Raw genomic sequence first — 21,515 nt, 5'->3', positions numbered from 1 at the left:
TAACATACTAGCCAACACCCGTAGCACCTGCTGCATGTCAGTCACTCTTCTTGGTGCTTCATGTTCGTGAATCCACTTAATTCTAACACAACCCTAAGAGGAGGTGCTATCATCTCCACTTTACACATGGTAAAGCTCAGACACAGAGAGGTTTAAGTAAATTGCCCAAGGTCACACAGCTTGGGCAAGTGGCAAGTGGCAGGGCCACCCTCAAACCAGGTAAATATCCTCAGAGTCCATGTACTTAACCACAATGTCTTACTGCCTCTCAGAATTAAATCTTAGTTGTGGCCGTGTTCCAATAAAACTTTTGTTTGTTTTGGTTTTTAAAAAACAGGCGTTGGGCTGCTTTGACCCTGGGGCCATAGTTTGCTAACATCTGGTCTTGATGGACTAAGCCTGCCCCTGTCCATCGGTGCGAGTCCGGGCATTGTGAGTCTGGGTGGGCCTGAAGGAGCCACAGCTCTGCCTAAGCAAGAGGGCACCGAGCCTGCAGCAGGGGGGTGGGGTGAGCACCACGGCCGGTTGCCAGCTGATTTGCTGTGTCCCTAAGCTTTTTGGGCCACCCTTTCCTCATCCACCAAGTGTAAATTTTAACTAGATACTCTCTGAGGCCTTCCAGCTGACAATTCTAACCTGTCTTATTGTGCCTGCTAAGCTTATCACTGAAGGCCTTATTTTGCTTTCTTTCTGTCTGTTTCCTGACCAGCATCAGTTACACACACACACACACACACACACACACACACACACACACACACACACACACACACACACACACACACACACACACACTCACGCGCGCGCCCCCTGCCCCCCAAGAGGTACTTCCTCTGATGTGTAGTGTGGTTTTAAGTGTATATCAAGGTGTGAGGAAAACTGCTGAAGAATTCAGGTTTTGAAAAAACGTATTTAGTTGGCTCATCAAAACCACATCAAACTCAGCATTTATTGCCACTCGAAGCTCTTCTGAAGCCCTACTGGACTCTAGTAAAAATGTGAAATGGAAGCGTGCTTCTGGCTGTCCTGCTCTGGTCCTGGACATTCTCTGTCTTTCCTCCCTTCCCCAACATTCTCAGCTGGTCACACAGTGTGTCCCCCATCAAGCTTTTACTCATAAATGGTTATGATCTGATCTTTCCTGTGAGTGTGCGTTTCAAGAAGATGTGTGGAGATGGAAACTGGGGAGAGTTCATTTGTGAGGGTGGTGGTTACATGAGTGGTTGATATCTCTGGACAGGAGTCTGCTATTGGGAAAGGCCCGCACGTGGTGGGGGTGTGTGAGATCTGGGAAGAGCTAATGCTTCCCTGAGACTTGTGAGGGAGTTGCCTTCCCCAAGGGAAGGCATCCTTAATCTGTAGCGGATCTTGGGACGCTTTTTGAGAATCTAACAATGGACCTTTTCTCTCAAAAATGCACATCACACAAAATGTGTACAGATGTGACCACCCAAGCAACCCCTGCCTGCCGTGGACTGCCCAGGCAGGCCCAGGCCCACTGTCCCATCCCCGGGGTGTTTGGGCTGCTGATGATGGGAGAGGAGCTACAACCTGTGGTGGCCCTAACTGCAGAGAAAGTGTCTCTCTGTCCCTCTTTTCTAAGAAGGAGCAAGACAGTGAATACTCAACTTGCTATTATTGTAGAAACCTCTTCTGGGGAGAAACTGCCATGATCATTGTTACTTTTCCTTAACACCCCGAGTTAGTTCTTTGGTTTTCAGCTACTACTTTATGGGATTAGATGATTTAGGTAAGTAGTAGTAGAGGTTTTCTCCGGGTTAGTGTAGTGTGCTGGAGAGAATCTCTCTGCTCTTTGGGAGCCCACAGCTTGTTTTCTTATAAATACGTTAATAGTTGTCATGTCATGACACAAGTGGAAAATGAACATATTTGTCCCACACTGAGGTCAGCAGAGGAGGCTATTTGCAACCAGAGGTGACCATGGAGGCTGATGGACCAGCATCACAGTGCAGCAGTGGGAAGCTCTGGGCTGGGGCCTGGCTGAGGCCTTGCACCAAAGCCAACGGTTTGCTGACCTAGTGCACGTAAGCACAGAGTGCCTGTTGTACAGCCAAGCCAGGCACCCGTCTGTGCTGTCATGGGGTACAAAACTGTATTCATCCTGTAAAACTAACTCCGAGTGCACATCCTCTTTGTACTCAACCTTCAAGCATAGGCCAGTGGACTGACAGCCTGTCCATTGCAGCTAGTAGCTGAGATCTTCATGGTGACTGTTTAGAAGACAGAAAGGAACCTGTTCTGCTGCCTCTTCCAGTGCCCGCTACACCCAGTGGTGACTCTCATCTGTGCCTGGCTTCGGTGACTAGAGCACAGTTCTTTGATTCCCCCCTGCCCTCGGCTGACTTTGGGGTTTCTGTTGTTCTGAGGAGTAGGCTGCATGATGCAGTGGGTCTCTTGGAGTGTTCATTTATTTGGTTCTTTCCCTAGATACTAACGGAGTGCCCATTATGTCCTGGGGCCAAGGACACAGAGAAGCAGCGTGTTCCAGGAAGGCAAGAAGTTTCTTCCTGGTTTTGTGCCAAAGATAGATTTAAGATGGATTGTCTTCAGTATTATTATGACAGAGCCACAGAGTTGTGTCTTGTTTTGAAACTTCCACAGCACATCTGTAGTATGTCTCTCAGAGTAGAGAAGTGTCGTCTCCTCTGTCCCTCTTCTGTGGATGGCTGTCACTCACCTTCTTGCCTGATAGTTCAGAACTTGAGCAGTTTTTGGTTGATGGGCCAGGTACTGTCACCAGAATTTGCTGCGGAGACTGTTTTATAAGGAGGCTCGTGTAGGCCTTGTTCAGGTTTGTTTGAACTAAACTCTAAAGACAGGTTTGCTCATCCTGTGTCATGCTTTGGAGCCATGCCAAGGCTGGTACCTGATCCCATCCCGGGGCAGGGGGTAGGCCTCAGCATCTGGCACTGGTTTCGGTGGGGGGGTGGGGGGGGTCTTTTTTTACCTTCTTATCTAGTTTGTTTTTCCTTGGTACACAGGGACTGTAGTTTACATGTCTTTATTGTCTCTCTACAACAGAAATAAGTAGGCTCTCAAATGATTGATTGATACACTTGGTTACAAGAATGCTTTTTCATGGAAAAACTTGGTAAACCTATAAAGCATTATTTAATTTAGGTTTCATAATGGGAGAGCTTGCCTTTTTTTCAGTACTTACTATAGTTAACTTTTACTGTTTTCTAAGGTTGAACTTGAATTAAATGCTTAAAAGGGCTCTGGAAGAATAGTGTGAAAGGATATTTTAACATGTTTGGGCTGTTGCTGAATGAGGCAGGATATAAATATTTATTCTATAGGCTTTAATTTATTCATATATTTTATAAATTGCACCATTAACTGAACAGTTGCCTATTTCTGCTGTTCTGCTTTTTGAATTTTATTGAAAATGTTGTGTGCTCGTTTCGAGGCAGCCTCAAACCAAAATCTGATAAACTTCGGTTGAAAATAAAACAAAGTTTGCTAAGTTGCGATCAACAAACTGTTGGGAAGTTAAAAGAAATATGTTGGTTTTATATTAGTTGGAGTTAGACAAACATCTTGATTTATACTATTTCATCATGAGCTAAAATGCATGTTGGTGCTAAAAAATGTTAGCTAGACTTGGGAATATTTGATCTGATCAAAGGAGAGTAGATATAGACAGGAAATCAGAAATCTAGAAAACTCTAGAAGTGAAGGGCCTTTACTCAAAACTGAAGGCTAGGACTGGAGAGCAGCCTCCAGTTCTTTCTCTCCCCAGGCTCTGCCAGGGGATAGTTGAGATCATGGGCCCACTTGGCTGATGGCTGGGTGGCCTGTTGGAGAACTGTCCTTGTCCAGGCCTCTGTTAGCTCTGATGTTAAGGAGGGACTGGACCTGGACCAGGGAGCTAAGCTCTGACCTTGGAGCCTGACCCTGCAGGTGGCCGGGGCTCACTTTGGTTCATCTTTGGAGTGTGTTGTCATAGGCTGAGGATGGGATTTTTTTCCTGTTTTTTAAACACATAGTCTCCTGTGAGCTGGCCATTCCTTACCTGCCGTCTGTGATCTTTGACTTTACCTTGATGCTTGCCCCATGAGGATCGAAACCCCGTTGAGAGGTTTCCTTCACTATGGAATGGCCAAGAAGAAAAGGTGAGAACAGATTTCTTGATGAAATCTGTCAGTGTCACAGCACTTTGGTGCTTTTTGTCCCAGAGGCTCTCCAGGCAAGTAGTAGGCAACCGACCAGACCACACACCCACCCGGTTTTTACCCTGGCAAGGCGATCGTGTGAACACCGTCCCAGTATCCACAGAGCCTTAGATATTTTTAACAGGGCTGGTGACCTTTGAGCCACACAGGTCCCCTTTGGAAGCTCGCTGGCCTCTTGGTATTTATTTCCCTCTACAGCAAGGGGCCGACTGCCTTGGACAGTTGGCGTTAGTGGAAGGACAGTTGCCTCTCCTTTCCCACCACCCAGCTGCCATCCACTTTGGTTCATCAGTACTAGAAACTGCTGAAACAACATTGACTTTTCTTTTTTATCAAATTGGTGGTTGCAAGGAGCGAGCTCCATGACAGGTAGGAAAATTGCATCTGAATGTGCTCCGAACCGGGCTTGGCTCATAGCGGGCACTCAGTAAACACTGGCCAACTGTGAGCACAGATTCATGGAGGGTAAATTGATGCATGTGTCTTCTGACATACTTGGTTCTAAGTAGAGAAATTTTAAATGAAATTTAGGAAATGGAAATTATAATCATGTTTTTTCCTGAAATTCTTGGGCTCTGAGAACAGTGTTTAAGTTTATGCATTAAAACAGAATTCTGTAAGAAGTAATGGTTATGTGGAGTTAGTTTAGTGTGACACTTCCTGAAAATATAGATTTTTGCTTCAGTTCTTCTGAGTTTCAGATAACAACTGAAGGAACCTAGTTAAGAATCAGAAATGTCCTTTTTGTTAAAAGTTTGCAGATTATGCCTTGCCTTGATTAAATCATCTGAATTTAAAGTTGAGCTTTGTGAAGAATTTGTTTTTGTTTCAGTTTACTTGAGTTGACTTTGAATGTCAGTTGAATTTAAATTTGTTTCAGTTTACTTGAGTAAAGCAAATAGGGCAAAAGTGGCAGCTAGAATGTTTTCACTTTGAAAAAATGAGGAATATCATCTGTAAGGGCTGCATGTGGAAACGACCAATACATATGAAAATGCCAGAACAAGATCTTTTTGGTTACACTGGTTTGGTTTTATTTGTGTTTTTATGTGGACATTTCAGCAGAAAAGGGTCGATTGTGTTGAGCATCTATTTATTTGTGGCCCAGAATTTTAGAGCTTAAAGGAATAATGCAGTTGTCCTGTGCAAGATGGTCATCTTTCAGGTGAGATAAAGGCCCATAGAAGGAACGTAAGTCAGCCAGCGTGACTGGGCTGGTGCTGCAGTCACCATGTGAGGGTGGTGGAGAGCTGAGCTGTGATTTCTTGAGTGGAAACTCTCCCCTTAGGAAGGGAGGTCTTCCTTCAGGGGACTCCTTCCTCCCAGTTTCTAAACATCAGATGCACCAGGACACCAGAAAAGTAGAGCAGGCAGTGGGCAGCAGATGGATTGTTGCAACTTTGTGAGAGAGCAAAGGCAGGCGGACTAGAAAAGCCAAGCTCTTAGTAATGAGTCTCTGCTTCTCCAGAGGGGGCGGCCGAGCAGCGGGGCGTGGCTGTGGGGATTCCCGGACTCACAGCTGTGGAGGTTGGAGCTGAGGGGTCTGGTGGGAACCGGCCAGGGTCTCTGGACTGGAGGGGACCCCTGCTTGGTTGCTGGCCCCCCTTGAGGTGTTGGTGGGGTTTCCCCTTTCCATTCTTGGATTTCTCTACTATACAGTTTATTTCACTGTATTTAAAATAAGACTTTATTATGGAAAACTTCAAATATGTACAATATTAGAAGGGCTAGTATAACAATCCCCCACACCTGTCCCCTGGTGAGGAGTCACCGATGTTTGTCTAGTCCTTTTTCATCAACACTACCCCTTGCCTCACTAGGTTATTTTAAAGCAAATCCCAGACATATCATTTCTTTGTTAGTATTCCTACTGTGCATTTTGAACTAATGGAAACTTAAGTCTGATTGGGGGGGGTGGTAGCTGAAAGAAACTAATTACTCATAGAGTAATTAAGGATTACACTGAAGGAGCTCCCGTTTGTCAGTGATTCTGGAAGGTTTTGTTTTGCAAATGATCTTATTGTGTCAGTGCCACTGTCAGGGTAGGGGACTTGAGGGGAGGAGTGTGGCTGAGGGGTAAGGTTGGAAAAGCGCTGTCTCTTGGAATGATGTTTAGGAGGAGGGGACAGATGGGATTGTTGGGAGCAGTTTCACTAGTCTTCTGCCTTTAGTCTATAGCATTTGAGCCAGTTGCTCTGTTCATAATCTTAATTGTGAACCCTGAAAATGAGCCTTTAATTTATAATTGAAATGAAGGTTTCCCAGGGAGTACTGATTTTTGCTTCAGTGGGTCAGAGTGAGCGTTTCTGAGGCCCTTCCTTTCATATGTGGTCATGTCAGGATGGCTGATGTTTCTCTTTTTGTTTCAGATGGGAATGACTGGTAACACAAGTCCATTTGGACAACCCTTTAGTCAAACTGGAGGGCAGCAGATGGGAGCCCCTGGAGTGAACCCTCAGCTGCCCAGCAAGCAGAGCATGGTCAACAGCTTGCCTCCCTTCGCTGCAGACATCAAGAACACTTCCGTCACCAACGTGCCAAACATGGTAAGTTGCCCTTAGTCTCGGAGCTTTGGGTCTCCAGGGGGTGCTTTGGTGTGTGGATTTTATCGTGCCAACAGTGAAGATCTGCAGCTAAAAGTGTGTCGTGGGTGGAAGGAAAATAACCTGTATTTCTTATACATACGCTCCCTCAGTGAGTTTAGCTTTCTGTGATGAGCTGTCCGTGAGGGGCTAGTGAGGATGATTCAGCTTGTCCTCCCGTGGTCCCTGTGTGGAGGGAGAGGGTTCATGTCCGGGAGTCACTGACTTTCCTCCAGAGTCACCCTCTTGGTGCAGTAGTAGAGCTAGGAGAATCAGGAAGATGGGCTTTTTCACACTTCCCTCTGTTAGTGGTTGAGGCTGTCAGTAGAAGCCCATCCATTTCTGTTATGAAGGATGTTTATCTTTAGGGAACTGTACTTTGTGTGTGAGACATGTGTCCTGTCTGACTTGACAGGTGGTTTCACGTGTCTTCTTTCTCCCTGAGATTTCCTACCTATAAAATGGAAACTATCCTTGGAACTCTCAACCTAACTAAGCCAGATATTAATGAGAAAATAACTCCTTTTGTGCTGCACAATGGAATCTCTTTTAATTCAGGCCACTAAGGGGAAGTGTGTTCTTTGGTCGGATCTCACTGTGCACATATATGGCTGCTGTATCTCTGATGTGCCTTTGGTGATGGGTCAGAGCCTAGAGCAGCCACTGTGCTCTCCCCTGGGCCTGCCCTGCCAGGGCTGCCATCCACATAGTTCTGCAGAGCAATTTGGGAAGGCTCGGAAGAAAGCTGAAGGATTATGTTCAGAAAAGGTTGCTTTTTGTCTCTTGATTTTTAAAAAACTTTAATTTGAAGGATTTGTTGTAAAGATATTGCCAAGAATATCTCCATCACCTGCTTCCCTTGATGCTAACATCTTCTGTAACCTTGGTACATTTGCCAAAACTAAGGAATTGACTGCTAACAGTGTTTAGAAGTTTCAAGGCTGTTGGAAGCGGAAAGAGTTGGATCTCTTTCTCTTTGTTTTTGATAAGAATCAGAAAAAGAGGTGATATTGAGGTATCCTAATCAGGTTCACTCTCAGTTTGCTACATTTCTCCTTTAAAAAGAATGGGTACAAGTAATGAGATCTATTCTCAATCTGTTTCAGGTTTTTACTACTTTATTTCTTCTTCTGATCAACCTCCTGTAACTTTCCTGGATCTGCTTCTCTCCTTCCAGTAACTTTTTGTTGCCAGGATTGCCCTGTTCCCACCATACAGACCCAGAACCTAAAACAAAGCCCGCTGCTCCTTTCAGGTGGCCTCTCCCAGCCCTGGCAGCCGCAGGCGGGGATCCCCAGCCCTGCCCTTCCTGGTCTCACCTGCCTTTCCTTTTCCAGACCTCACTGGGAGGGCAGTTAATGTGGACTTCAGTGCTGATGATTGTCACCTGGGTTTGCTCAGTGACCTGGAGCACATTTTGGCTTCAGAATAAGAGTGTTTGCTTTTCACAGAATTGCTGTGTTTTGTAGTCTGGGAAACCCTGATCTAACATTTTCTTTCCTTTTCTTTTTTTAAATCTTCTGCAGCCCCACTTTTTCACCCTCTCTCCTTTACCCATAACTTAGTGGCAGAATCCCTTCATTGCGGGTTCCTCCGCCTGCCTCTGTGGCTCCAGGGGACTGAATTCCCAGGAGTGGCATGCTTGTCTAGGGCAGGTTCAGATCAGACTGGAAAGAGGCTTCTGGTTCCCTCCACCTGCGCCTGGGTTGGAGCCCTGTGGGCTAGGGAAGGGCTTCTCTCTCCCTCAGTACTGTTGACATTTGGGGTGGAATGTTTCTCTGTTATGGGGGCCATCCTGTGTATTGTGGTATGTTTAGCAATATCCCTGGCTTTCACCCACTCAATGCTCACAGCCCTCCCCACTTTTCTCTCCTCCACGCCCCCCACCCCCCCATAGTTGGCCCCAGTTGAAAGCCCCTGCTCTGTGGAATGGTTGGGGGAGGCAGTAGCAATAACATCTCATCCTTCTGATGTGACATCTAACAAATAAAACGAGTTCTCTCCCCTTTTCCCCTGCCTCAGCCTTATCAGACTATCTGCATGGTGAACTGGGTAAGTACATTGGTGTGTGGGAGCCTGGCCACCACATTCCCACAGGGGCACAGGTGGACTCCGGGAGAGATCCACAGCTAGTGCCTTTGTAGTGAGGTCCTCAGACATTCACCACGGGGCTTGCGGCAGGCATCGCCAGGCTGTGTGACCCGGCCACGGCCTTCACACTGTAGGGTGCAGCATGGGAACCAGAGGGGACTGACAGACAAGCAGGGCAGCGAGTGTGCATAATTTGCCTAATAGCTTTCTAAGTGCTTTCTCATCCTGTGTTTTACCTTATTCTTTAGACAGCCTCTTGAAAGACATCATTACATCTCCCATTTTATAGATGAGGAGGCTGAGGGTCTGAGGGCTTTGGGTTTGTTCAGGGCTATGTTGCTTCTTGTCTGCAAGGCCCAGGGCTCTTTCGTTATGTCTTGGCGTCGTGTTTTCCCTTTGGGGTGTGTTTACATTGCTTATTTGTAGTTCCTCAAAGATGTTTTGTGGTCTTCCTTGAATTTTCTAAATTGTTTCTGCCCCTTGGAGCCCAGAGATTTTTGTACAGGGAGGGAAAGCAGTTACAAAAGATCTAGGTCTCTTTAATTTTACAACAAAAAAAAATAATTGGAGCCTTGAACATATTGGTGTGTTTTGCCATGCTTTGGAGAGTGGTCTTTCAAAGCCCAGCTAGATTCAGTGTGCCAAACAGTTGAGCTCAGGACTCTGATATGGAATCACCTGGTGCCCTGGTTGAGCTCTTTGTGGGACTCACACTTGTCTCCTCTCCTAGAGGATTCCCACAGCACCAGTGGTGCTGAGAAAGCGAGGGCATGCCGCCATCCCTTTAATTTGCTGCATTTGTTGAGCACTTTCTCTGAGCCCAGGTACATCTGGAGTGCAGGTGTGAGTGATATAGAGCTCGCCTCTCTTTCACGAAATTGGGATGGTGGTGGTGTTGGAAAATACATAATTACAAATGCAAACTGCCTCAACAGGTGTGAGTAGTACAGAGAGGTTGAGGTTGACACAGGGACCTCCTTAGATGGAGCCATCGGAGAGAAGGCCGCACCAAGTAGGGTTTTAAGGGAAGGTTAGAAGGATGAGCAGAAGCCACGGAGACCCCCAGGGTGCAGGGAGAGCATTGGTTTGTGTAGGAGCCAGCATATGTCCAGTGGGAAGGGTGAGGGAAAAGCGGCATGCAGTGGATATTGGGGGCTGAGCAGGAGCCATCTAAGGGAGGGCCGTGGGTGGCTGTGGCCACTACAGTAGTCTAGGCTAGTGGAGATGGGGGTCTGGAGGCCATGGATCAAGGAGGGGACAAGAGACCAGGTGAGATTTGCCGCTAGAGTGGATGTGTGGGGTCACCGTGTCAGTGATTTGGTGGATGGCGGGACCATTTACAGAGCTGGCGGAGGAACAGACTGGGAGAAGGGTGACGAAGGGGAGGGCATTTGTAATTCCACTTTAGATGTGCTCCTTTTTGAGATGCTTGTGAGATGTCTAGGTGAAGAGGCCAGGCAGATGGGTAGACATATAGGTAGGGCAGCCACTGTCCATCGGGAGCTGGTGGTAAGCATGCTATGGTAGAAGGGCTGTGGAGAGGATGCCATGGCTTAGAGGGGAGCACAGGAAGAGAGACCAGAGGAGCTGGCAAGGGGGATAGTAAGGGACTGATGTCACTGAAGTGAAGAGAGGAGATTGTTTGGACAGGTAGAGTTGGTGGCTGCTGGAGATGGTAAGTGAGATGAGGGCCAAAGAGCATCACTGGAATGTGCAAGTGGATTTTCAGGATGGTCAGGCAGCATGGAACATCTTCTGTGAGAGTTAATGTGGCCCATAATCATGCAGACCTGTGGATCACCACGCTCTGTGGGCTCCCTCTGGGATGTGCTGCCGGGAGCTCCAAAAGGTTCAGAGCCCCTGTTGCAAATGGGGTCCTTGTTGAGGGCATGTACATCCCCAGGACAATATTCAAGAGCAAATACCATCTCTCTCTAAATTTTCACATGAATCTCATTGCAGCTCTGTCTTTGGCCATTTTATTTGTAGTTTCTTAACTTTCTATAGATTTTTGAAGCCTCTTAGAACTTTTACCATAGTATTACAGTTATTTCATGATTCTAAGATGCACATTTTTCCCACATTTGTAGCATCTTTGAAATCAGGATGTATTTTTTAAATTTATTTATTTATTTATTTATTTATTTGCTGCTTTGGGTCTTCATTGCTGTACACAGGCTTTCTCTAGTTGCGACACGCGGGGGCTACTCTTCCTTGCATTGCATGGGCTTCTCTTGTGGTGGAGCACGGGCTCTAGGTGTGTGGACTTCAGTAGTTGTGGCACATGGGCTCAGCAGTTGTGGCTCTCAGGCTCTAGAGTGCAGGCTCAGTAGTTGTGGCACATGGGCTTAGTAGCTCTGCGTCATGTGCAATCTTCCCAGACCAGGGCTCAAACCCTTGTCCCCTGCATTGGCAGGCGGATTCTTAACCACTGCGCCACCAGGGAAGTCCCCAGGATATATTTTAGAAACAATCAAGTTTTAGGTCTAATAAGATGCAGTATGTATACTATGTTACTTGTTCATAATTTGAATTAATAAGTGACAACTATTAAATGTATATATTCACTATCCAGTTTTCTAGGATAGCTCACATGAATATAAGAATTTCAAAATTATTTAAATTTTACTGACGAAGAAGAGCATGTTTGAGCAGGGGTATGGGTTGGGTTGTCTTTCTGTGGCCTGGCTTCAAGGTCCAGGTGGGCCTTCTCAAAGGAGGGGTTTGCATGGGGTGGGAGGAGAATTGTTTCAGGGCAGTCCTCTGGAAAAGGAGGCCACCTCATTCCTTGGTGACATTGCCCTTCTTGCGATTTTCAGCTGAAAAAGTCATAACAGAGAGCTGGGGGAGCATTTGCAGGAAGGAGGGAATTTCAGAAATCAGCTGGACTGGATTTGTCAGTTAGATCATCCGCTGACTTTCATGATGGGTCTGGGATTGTTTTTAAAGGAGCACTGTTTCAAAGTGGAACACATCTTGGGCTTATCTAATCTAGGAAAGTTTGGTGACCAAAGGGGCCTCATCATCAGTTTTCTCTCACAGAGTCTCCTGTGGGACTCCCTGATGCCGTCTCTTACAAGGGTTATTTCTAATAGAAAGTTCATATGTGTTGAGGTTTTTTGTTTTGTTGTTTTGAGAAAAACTAAGAACTGTGTCATGGAGACTTCGCCATTCTTAAAGTTGTAGTGGAGGAAGATCATCAGGAGTGCAGCTTATTTAAAATTGCTCATGAAAGAATAAAATAAAATTAAATAAAATAGCTCACAAGAGTGGTGTTAAGATTTATTTTGGTTGTGTGTCAGAGACTTTGAACTTGGGGGCTTTGGATGAGACCCCCAGGCAGCTGCTGACTCAGGTCTCTAAAATGAAAGAAAATGTGGCTGGTACTGCACTGTCTGTGCAGAGGAGGGTTGTAGAATTGTCTTCTGTGTCCTGCCAGAATAACAAAGATGCAAGGTAGTGCCATTAGCTTTGGCCCTTCCAGGGCAAACTGTGTGTTGTGAAGTTAAATTTGTCTGTTTCCCAGTGTGTCAGTGGACCCACTGCATCAGAGGGACTGGTTCTTGGGTCCCACCCTGTCCTCCTGGTTCAGAATCTCTTAGAGGAAGGGTGGGGAATCTCTTTTTGTCTGTCGCTGTTATTTGTGAAACTTTTTTTTTCTTTCTCAGTTTTCCAGTGTATGCCACCTACTTCCCTCTAAGGCAGTTCAGGATAATTGCCAAATAGATGGATTTGTTCTTTCTCTTGCATGGAACTGCAGCTTTAAACAAGCTCCTCTGGTGATTCTGATATAGTCTTCTAGAGCCACTGTCCCCTGCAGTGACAGTGACCTGTTGCCCGGCTGCCACATTGTGGAGCGGGCTACTTTGTTTGTCTTTTGTCCACTTCAGTACTTCAAAAGGCTTCCCTGTCTTCCTCCCTCATTTTTGTCTTATTCTCTGATGATTTTCTGTCCTCCATGTCCAGTTTCTGATCACTGAGGGATCAAGACTTGAACTGATTGAGGGTCTCCTCTTTCTTGTCTTAGATTGGGTCATCTCACAGTTTTAGTTGCCCTGCAGAGATGCTCATTTTCTCATACCATCGTCCACTGACTCCTGGTACTTCAGAAGCCTGAATTTAAAATCGCTGGTGGTCTAGTATTTCCCTCGATCCTAGGACTGGGCAGAGTGTTTGCTGGTGCTCTCAGCCTTCTCTGGAAACGAGTGAATAGTCTTGTCAGCTCGTCACCCTGAGAGCAGTTGCTGTGGAAAATCAGTCTGTGGCTATGAATTATGCCTCGGTAATTGAATTGGAAAACGGGACAAAGTTGGGAAGTAAGCACTTGCCTGTAATTATTAGTCATCTGAGTGTTTTTGTAATTTTAGGAGTTTACCTTTCTTATTCTCATCGTATTGCCTCCACCTGTAACTTGAAGATCTCTGAGAAAATGTGTATGTGGAGCCTTTGAAGAATAACTTTTAGTTCTAAAATTCTTAGCAATACCTGTATAAATCCTTTAAACTCATCCCCTCTTGTTCTGGCAGTACATATCAGCTGGGAAACATAGCCTAAGCACAAAATATAATGTGTTGCAAATATCAGGAAACTATAAATTGAGAAAAATTAACAGTATTCTCTGATATCAGGAACCAGCTGTAGGTATTGCAAGTACTCAATCAAGACCATTTAACTTCTTTCGAAGATGAGTTTCCATTAACCAACAGTGTCTTTTCTAGGGTCTAATTAGCATAGCCTTTTCTTCCATGAAACTTTCTAGGTAGAATAACATAAATTATCTCAAGACATTCAGTTCTCTCACTTCATGTGAAGTAGAGACTCAGTAGAAAGCTTCTTTGTGTCTAAACAAGCTGTGCCCAACACATACTAGCATCAGAATTTCTGCCTGCTCAATAGCAGCAAACACAGGGGTGTTTACCAGGTGTTTCTGGAAAATGAAGTGACTGTTTTATGAAGAACTCAGTAGACACCTTAAAAGTTTATATTAAAAATTTAAAAATAAATTTTAAAAAAAATTTTAATAAAAAAGTTTTTTAAAATTTTTTAAATAAAAAATAAAATATTTTTTATTTAAAAAAGGAAGAACTCAGTAGATAGCACATTTAATGGGTCTGGAAGGAGGCTATAAAACTCCTAGAGGGAAACATAGGAAGGACATTCTTCAACATAAATCATAGCAAGATCTTTTTTGACCCATCTCCTGGAGTAATGGAAATAAAAACAAAAATAAATAAGTGGGACCTAATGAAACTTAAAACCTTTTTGCACAGCAAAGGAAACTATAAACAAGACGAAAAGACAACCCTCAGAATGGGAGAAAATATTTGCAAATGAATCAACAGACAAAGGATTGATCTCCAAAATATATAAACAGTTCATGCAGCTCAATATCAGAAAAGCAAATAACCCAATCCAAAAATGGGCAGAAGACCTAAATAGGCATTTCTCCAAAGAAGACATACAGATGGCCAAGAGGCACATGAAAAGCTGCTCAGTATCACTAATTATTACAGAAATGCAAATCAAACAGTGAGGTATCACCTCACACCGGTTAGAATGGGCAACATCAGAAAATCTACAAACAGTAAATGCTGGAGAGGGTGTGGAGAAAAGGGAATGCTCTTGCACTGTTGGTGGGAATGTAAATTGATACAGCCACTATGGAGAAGAGTATGGAGGTTCCTTGAAAAACTAAAAATAGAGTTACCATATGACCCAGCAATCCCATTTCTGGGCGTATACCCAGAGAAGACCATAATTCAAAAAGATACATGTACCACAGTGTTCACTGCAGCACTACTTACAATAGCCAGGACTTGGAAGCAACCTAAATGTCCATCAACAGAAGAATGGATAAAGAAAATGTGATACATATATGCAATGGAATGTTACTCAGCTGTAAAAAGGAATGAAGTTGGGACATTGGTAGAGACATGGATGGACCTAGAGGCTGTCATACAGAGTGAAGTAAGAAAAACAAATGTTGTGTATGAAGGCGTATATGCAGAATATAGAAAAATGGTACAGATCAGCCGGTTTGTAAGAGAGAAATAGAGACCCAGGTGTAAAGAACAAACATATGGACACCAACGGGGGAAGGGGTGGGATTGGGGTGGGATGAATTGAGAGATTGGGATTGCCACATATACATTACTAATGAGAAAAAAATATCAAATTGTACACTTTAAATATATGCAGTTCGTTGTATGTCAATTATATCTCAATAAAAGTTCTGTAAAAAAAAGAAGAACTCCATAGATAGTACATTTAATGGGTCTGGAAGGAGGCAGTCGTACTGACCAAAGATGTAAGTGCAATATCATGTGTGAAGAGTCAGGAACCACAACAGTCTTTTCACGGCCCTAATTACCCTAACTTCTTTTTACCTTTTCCACAGTTGTCTGAAATGGCCCTAAGGCTCAAGTCACCAAAAACTTAATTTGTCAGTCAAATGATTAATTTGCCAAGTTATCAAAAACTTACTGTAATAAGTGTTCTTGAAGAATATGTTCAGTATATATTGATGGTCAAGAAGATTAGTCCTTAAAAGTTTTTAGTAGATTGGTAATTCTCATGAATTGGTCATTCAGTGAGTGGGCCTGATGCATTTAAGACCCCTTAACTCAGTTAAGACCTGCTGATCTAGTCTGCCTGTCACCTTGGCTGTTGGAATAGATCCAGCAGCTTCTACCTTTTAGGGTTTCTTTGTGCAGGTGCATTTGACCGCTCAGCCCATTGTGGCAGACCGACTCTCTGGGTCGGAAGGAGTGACCTTATGGCAGGGGAGAGAGTGAGTCTGTCCAGTTGTCAGTCCTGTGCCTTTGCCCTCTGGCTCACCCATCTAGTGTTCTTTCTTGACTTAGCCATTTGCTTTCTGCTCTGAAATCACAGCGTTCTGATTTGGAAGATTGCTTAGAAGTCATTCTGGTCCAGCTAGCTCATTTTATTTTTCTGTTGAATTTAAACCTTAAATTGTAAGGTAATCTTATTTTTAAAAAATTAACAAACACCAAACAAAAAGGAGAAAACACAAGAAACATTATTCCTTCTATCTAAACAACTGTGTTCTTTTTCTTACCAGTTGATATTTATCTAATCTCAGGTGATTATCACTTCTTCCTATTTTGGTAGCTTTGTGCATTTAATGAGCATATTCTTTATTTTATGACTGCAAAGGTTTGTGTACCCAGCTGTTCTAGAGTCCTTCTGGGGGAATCAGAACAAGCAAATATTGCAGAACAACCCTTTGTCCCACCTGGTGTTTGCTTTGGTGTCATTTTCTGACTTTTAAGTGGAGGTTGGGGAAAAGTAAAGTTTCCAGGTGAGCAGGGGAAAGATGTCAGTGGAGTGTGGGTCTAGACTCCATCGGTAATGTGGAAGATCTGGGCCAGATTGATCTTGAAGGGCCATCACCAGGAATCCCAGCCCAACATGAATTGGGGCCAGTGGTTGTGTGGCAAGAGGAAGCACTTTCATTCCCTGTTCTGTCTTGGTCAGTTTCTGCTTCTTGCTGTTTGCACTACAGAGTCCTTTGCAGACATTATCATCTGTTCTTGGATACTTCATGGAAAATAACTTCTTTTTTCCAGGAAGAATGCCAGGATAAACTTTATTATACCTACTCCTTGTGCACATCTGTGATTCTATCCTTAGGATAGAATAAAGGGCATTTTAAAAAATGGGGTTGGTGGGACTTCCCTGGTGGTCCAGTGGATAAGACTCCACGCTCCCAAAGCAGGGGGCCCAGGTTTGATCCTTGGTTGGGGAACTAGCTCCCGCGTATATGCAGCAGCTAAGAGTTTGCATGCTGCAACTAGGAAGTCCACATGCTGCAATTAAAGATCCTGCGTGCCACAACTAAGATCTGGCGCAGCCAAAATAAACAAATAAATAGGGCTGGTGCTGATTACTCAAACCTATGTAACAATAACAATTCTAATAAAAATACATCAAAATTCTTTAAAAATTAAGGAATACGCCAAAATAAATATAAAATGTTTGCCTTTCAAGGTAATGTGATGGACAAGGGTATGAGTGATGGTTAAGTTATGGTGACAAGTGACATATGCACAGAGCAAAGATCTAGCAAAGACTGAAAAGGGGTGAGTGGGCTGGACCCTCCACAGCCCTTGGGTCATGTGCTTTGTGTTCACCTGCTGTTACTCATGGTTCAAAATGTTGACAGGCCAGGGGTGGAGGTCACGGTTGCACCAATGTGACTCCCATACCGTGGTAACCTCCTCCTTCCATGGTTAGGAATTGCGTGTGAGCTGATAGGAGTTACTGAAATGCAAATTGCATATAATTTAAGGCTTTTGTTGGATACTGTTGTATCGCCTTCCAACAAAAGCCACAAACCAGGTCACTGGTATCACACTGTGCTCCAAAGACTGGGTGTTATCACTCTGTCCTTTGATAGGAGGAAATGGTGTCTTATTATTTTGATTTGCATTTCTTAATTATTGATAAGATTAAAGTACTTGTATTTAGTAGGCTTTTCTTTTTTGAGTTGCTTAGTTCCTGTCCTTGGCCAGTTTTTCTGTTAGATTCTCTTAGAATGCTTTATAAAGCAAGGTGGGAAAGCCCTATGACAAGGGCAGCAGAAGGGTTAAGGTGGGGACTCTACTGCTAGATCCCCCCACTCCACTACCTGCCAGCGCCACTTGGGCCCTGAGTTAGTGCCCCCCTTGGGGATGATGGGTGGGTATGAAATGAGCTGCTGTTGATGGGCGCTGAACACAGAGCCTGACACACAGTCCTTGAGAAATAAAGACTGGCCAAGAGGAGGAAAAGGAATAATACCTGCATTGTTATTTGCTTTGTCTTGTGTGTTTAGGTATTTTTCTTAGTGTGTTGGTTGCCATTACGGTAGTCTGGCCCTGGCACTTCCTGTTAGGCATGGGTGCCACTGCATCAGAATCACCTGTGGGCCTTTTGCTCTTACATGTGTTGTTTTATTCTAACTGTAAAAGTACATACATGTTCATTTTGGAAAATCTTTAAAAAGTATAAAGCTAAATTTAGTAAAGCACCCCCTATGGAACTTTAACAAATAGAAATGCCTCTGGCTTCACCCCAGATTTATCAACTATAGGCTCTGGGAGGGAGGACTGGGGAGTCTGTATTTGAAGAGGTTTTACTTGGGAATTGGTTAGGAACCACTGCTTTATATATTTTTATTAAGGTCTTTACCATTTTTGCATTACAGAAATGTTCATTTAATACTTCCTTGTACCTTTACAATTTTGTTTTTTATATTGCTCATTGTTTTCTACTGATTCTTCTGATCCCCCTCCCTAAAGTGGAATGTTTTTTGGTTATAAAAATAGTAGACACTTGTTGTAAAACATTTAAACAATACATAATTATAAACATGATCCCACTGCTGCCCAGAGATAACCACCAAATAATTTTAAACAAGGTTTTTCTAAGAACAGGTACAAAATATAAAGTTAATAAGGGAAAACCGAATGACTTGATACTATTTTATAACTTTCTTTTATAGCTTAATATGTTATAGACAGCTTTTCATGAAAGCATGACGGTCTATATTAGTATTGTTATTTTTTTTATTTGCCTCAAATAATCATTTTATTATATCTCACAATTTTTGGTGGGTCAAGGATTTGAATAGGACTTGGCTCTGGGCCCTTCTGTTCCATATGGCTCTGACTGGGGTCACCTGATGTCCACCTTACTTTTCATGACTGCATATGATTTCATGAGGTCTGTAGCCATAATTTTTTTTATTAGTCTACCTTTGATAGGCATTTAGGAGGTTTCCAATATTCGATGATTTAATCAAGATTTGGTGCCTGTTTTTGTACATACATTTTAGCACACTAGTCCAGTTACTTCCCTAGGAATAAGTTATAAGAAATAGAACTACTAGATCAAAAGAAATGCAGATTTTTCTTTTTGACACATGTTGCTTTCCAGAATCATACTAAATTTCATTATCACCAAAATCTCTGGAAATTGCTGTCTCTATACCTCAATGATACCATTTTTTTTTTAATGGTGGTCATGTTGATAGGTGAACGATCCCTCTTTGTTCTAATTTCATTTCTTTAATGATTAGTGAGATAGAATTCATTTTAAAACAGCTTTATTGAGGTAGAATTCATGTCCCATACAGTTCCCCTTTTTAAAGTGCACAGTTCAATGGTGTTTAGTATATTGTGCGACCATCATCAACCACGGTCAATTTTAGAACATTTTCATATCCCAAAAAAAAACTCTGTACTTAGCAAGTTCCTCCCATTTCCCCCAGACCTTCAGCCAGATGCAGCCACTAATCTATTTTCTGCCTCTGTGGATTTACCTATTCTGGACATTTCACAGAAATAGCATTATACAGTATGTGGTCATTTGTATGACTGGCTGTTTTTACTTAGCACAGTGTTTTCAAAGTTCATTCATGTTGTAGCATGTGTTGGTACTTCCTTTTTTATGGTTGGATTATATTCCATTTCGGACATATCACGTTTTTCTCTTCATCAGTTGATGGGCATTTAAGTTTGTTCCACTTTTTTGGCTATTAGGAATAGTGCTTTTACAAAACATTTGTGTACATGTTTTTGTGTGAACCTATGTTTTCAGTTCTCTTGGGTGTGTATGTTTAGGAGGGGAATTGCTGGGCCATATGGTAACTCTAGGTTTCACCTTTTGAGGAACTGCCGGAGTGTTTTCCAGAGTGGCTGTTTCATTTGACATTCTCACCAGTAGAGTGTGTGAGGGTCCAGTTTTTCCACACGTGCTCACCAGCACTTGTTACTGTCTCCTTTTTTTAATTGTAGCCACCCTGGTGGGTGTAGAATGGTTCCTCACTCTGGTTCCGATGATGGCTAATGGTGCTGAACGCCTTTTCATGTGCTTATTGACCATTTGTGTATCTTATTTGGGAAAATGTCCATACATATCCTTTGTCCATTTTAAAAAATTAAGTTCTTCGTGGTTTTTTTTTTTATCATTAGTTTTAAGAGTTCTTTGTGTGTTTTAGGTACAAGTCCCTTATCACATCTATGATTTGCAGATGTTTTCTCCCATTCTTTGGGTTGTCTTTCACTTTGTTGATGGTGTCTTTTGAAGCATAACAGTTTTTAATTTTAATGAGGTCCAATTTATTTTTTTCTTTGTTGTGTTTTGTGCTTTTGGTGACATATCTAAGAATCCATTGCCTAATCCAAGATCATGAAGGTTTATTACCCCTATGATTTTTTCTAAAAGCTTTATAGTTTTAGTGCTCACATTTAGGCCTTTGATTCATTTTGAGTTAATTTTTGAGTATGATATGAAGAAGGGGTCCACCTTCATTCTTTAGCATGGTGGATATCCAGTTGTCCTATCCTTTTCATTACTGTTGGAAAGACTATTCTTTTCTGCATTGAGTTGTCTTGGCACTGAGGTGTAGAGCACTTTTTGTTTGTTGTTTGTTTATTTTGTGAGGTATCTATACTTTTCTTTTCCCTCAACTTTTTAGTGGGGTAGTACTTTTTTTTTTTTTTTTTTCCCTAAGAGTTCTTTATATGATAAAAAGCGCCACAACCTTTCTGGGAAACAATTTAGTAACATATATAAGGAGCTGTCTTATAATGGTCCTATCTTTTGACTCACTGTTTCCACTTCTCAAAAAAACCCATTTTCCCTGTTTTTTCACTTTTTAAATTTTACTCTCTTTTTCTTTATGTTAAGAAGTTTTTCCCATCCTCATGCTAAAAATATTTTTCTAGCATTTTTATCCATTTTAATCTACTTTATTCACTTTAATTCACCTGGAATTTATTTTTAAAGGTGATACAAGGATCGGAGATGCCCACCACCGCCCTCCAGTTTAAAATACCACCTGTATGATACACTAATTTTATGTGTACATGTGTCTTTTTCTAGACTTAAGTAAAAAAATCTATAGCTTTATAGTTTTGGTATCTGGCAAGATAGATTCCTCCTTCATTCTTACTGTTTTTCAAAATTTTCTTGGCTGTTGCAAAAATAAAGTTGCAAAAAATTATGAACTGCTTTGGGGAGAATTTGCAGGTTTTGTTCTGTATGTTTAAAGGGAGGTTCTTGTCTAAGCATTTTTCTCCCATTTTCCGTGCTTGCCTGGACAGTGGTGACTGAGCAGGGAAGCTGGTAGAGTCTGAAGGCTGCTTCTGGCAGATTTCTGCAAGCGTTCATATAACTGTTCTGTCTTGTTGAACCGCAGTCTGAGAGAGGAGGAAATTAAATGTGCCCTAAGTTTGTAAGCACGTTGTAAACTGGACTAGCCTTGTGCAAGTAAAGTACATGGAATTATGTGGGGAAGGCCAAACACAGGAACGTAAAACATGTCTTCTCTTCCATTTTGCTGGTGACTCAGCTTCACCCTCCAATCTGTTTTTTGAGACACATGTAAACGGTGTGTAGAGCTTATTAAGCATCTACAGGTAGACAAAGAATAGACTAAGGTTTGAATGTGCTGTATAGTTTCCAGCCACACTATTTCTACATGTTGAGGTTTCAATATACTGTCAAGTATAGTTCAAAATAAGCTACTAAGAACATCCTAGATGAGAAGTGAAGTGTTAATTTTTAATAACTTTAAAGTCTTTTATAATTTAATCGTAAGGTTGAGAATTTTACCAGATTTTTATATGATGTATTCTTG

General features: G+C 42.8%; 1 protein-coding gene across 2 annotated transcripts in view; it reads left to right on the top strand.

Annotated features, from left to right (window-relative positions):
• CREBBP (CREB binding protein) overlaps window positions 1–21,515 on the top strand; it is a 125,629-nt gene that overhangs the window by 46,398 nt on the left and 57,716 nt on the right. For both annotated transcript variants that reach the window (XM_057747476.1, XM_057747474.1), the window contains exon 3: window positions 6,566–6,742. In XM_057747476.1, coding sequence (XP_057603459.1) covers window positions 6,566–6,742 — 177 coding nt within the window. The remainder of the gene's footprint in view (window positions 1–6,565; window positions 6,743–21,515) is intronic.

This window comes from Hippopotamus amphibius, chromosome 9 (assembly GCF_030028045.1).
Source record: "Hippopotamus amphibius kiboko isolate mHipAmp2 chromosome 9, mHipAmp2.hap2, whole genome shotgun sequence".
In the NCBI taxonomy this organism is placed as follows: Eukaryota; Metazoa; Chordata; class Mammalia; order Artiodactyla; family Hippopotamidae; genus Hippopotamus; species Hippopotamus amphibius.
Note: the sequence above shows the minus strand (reverse complement) of the source record. Positions and strands in the feature narration are given on the sequence as shown.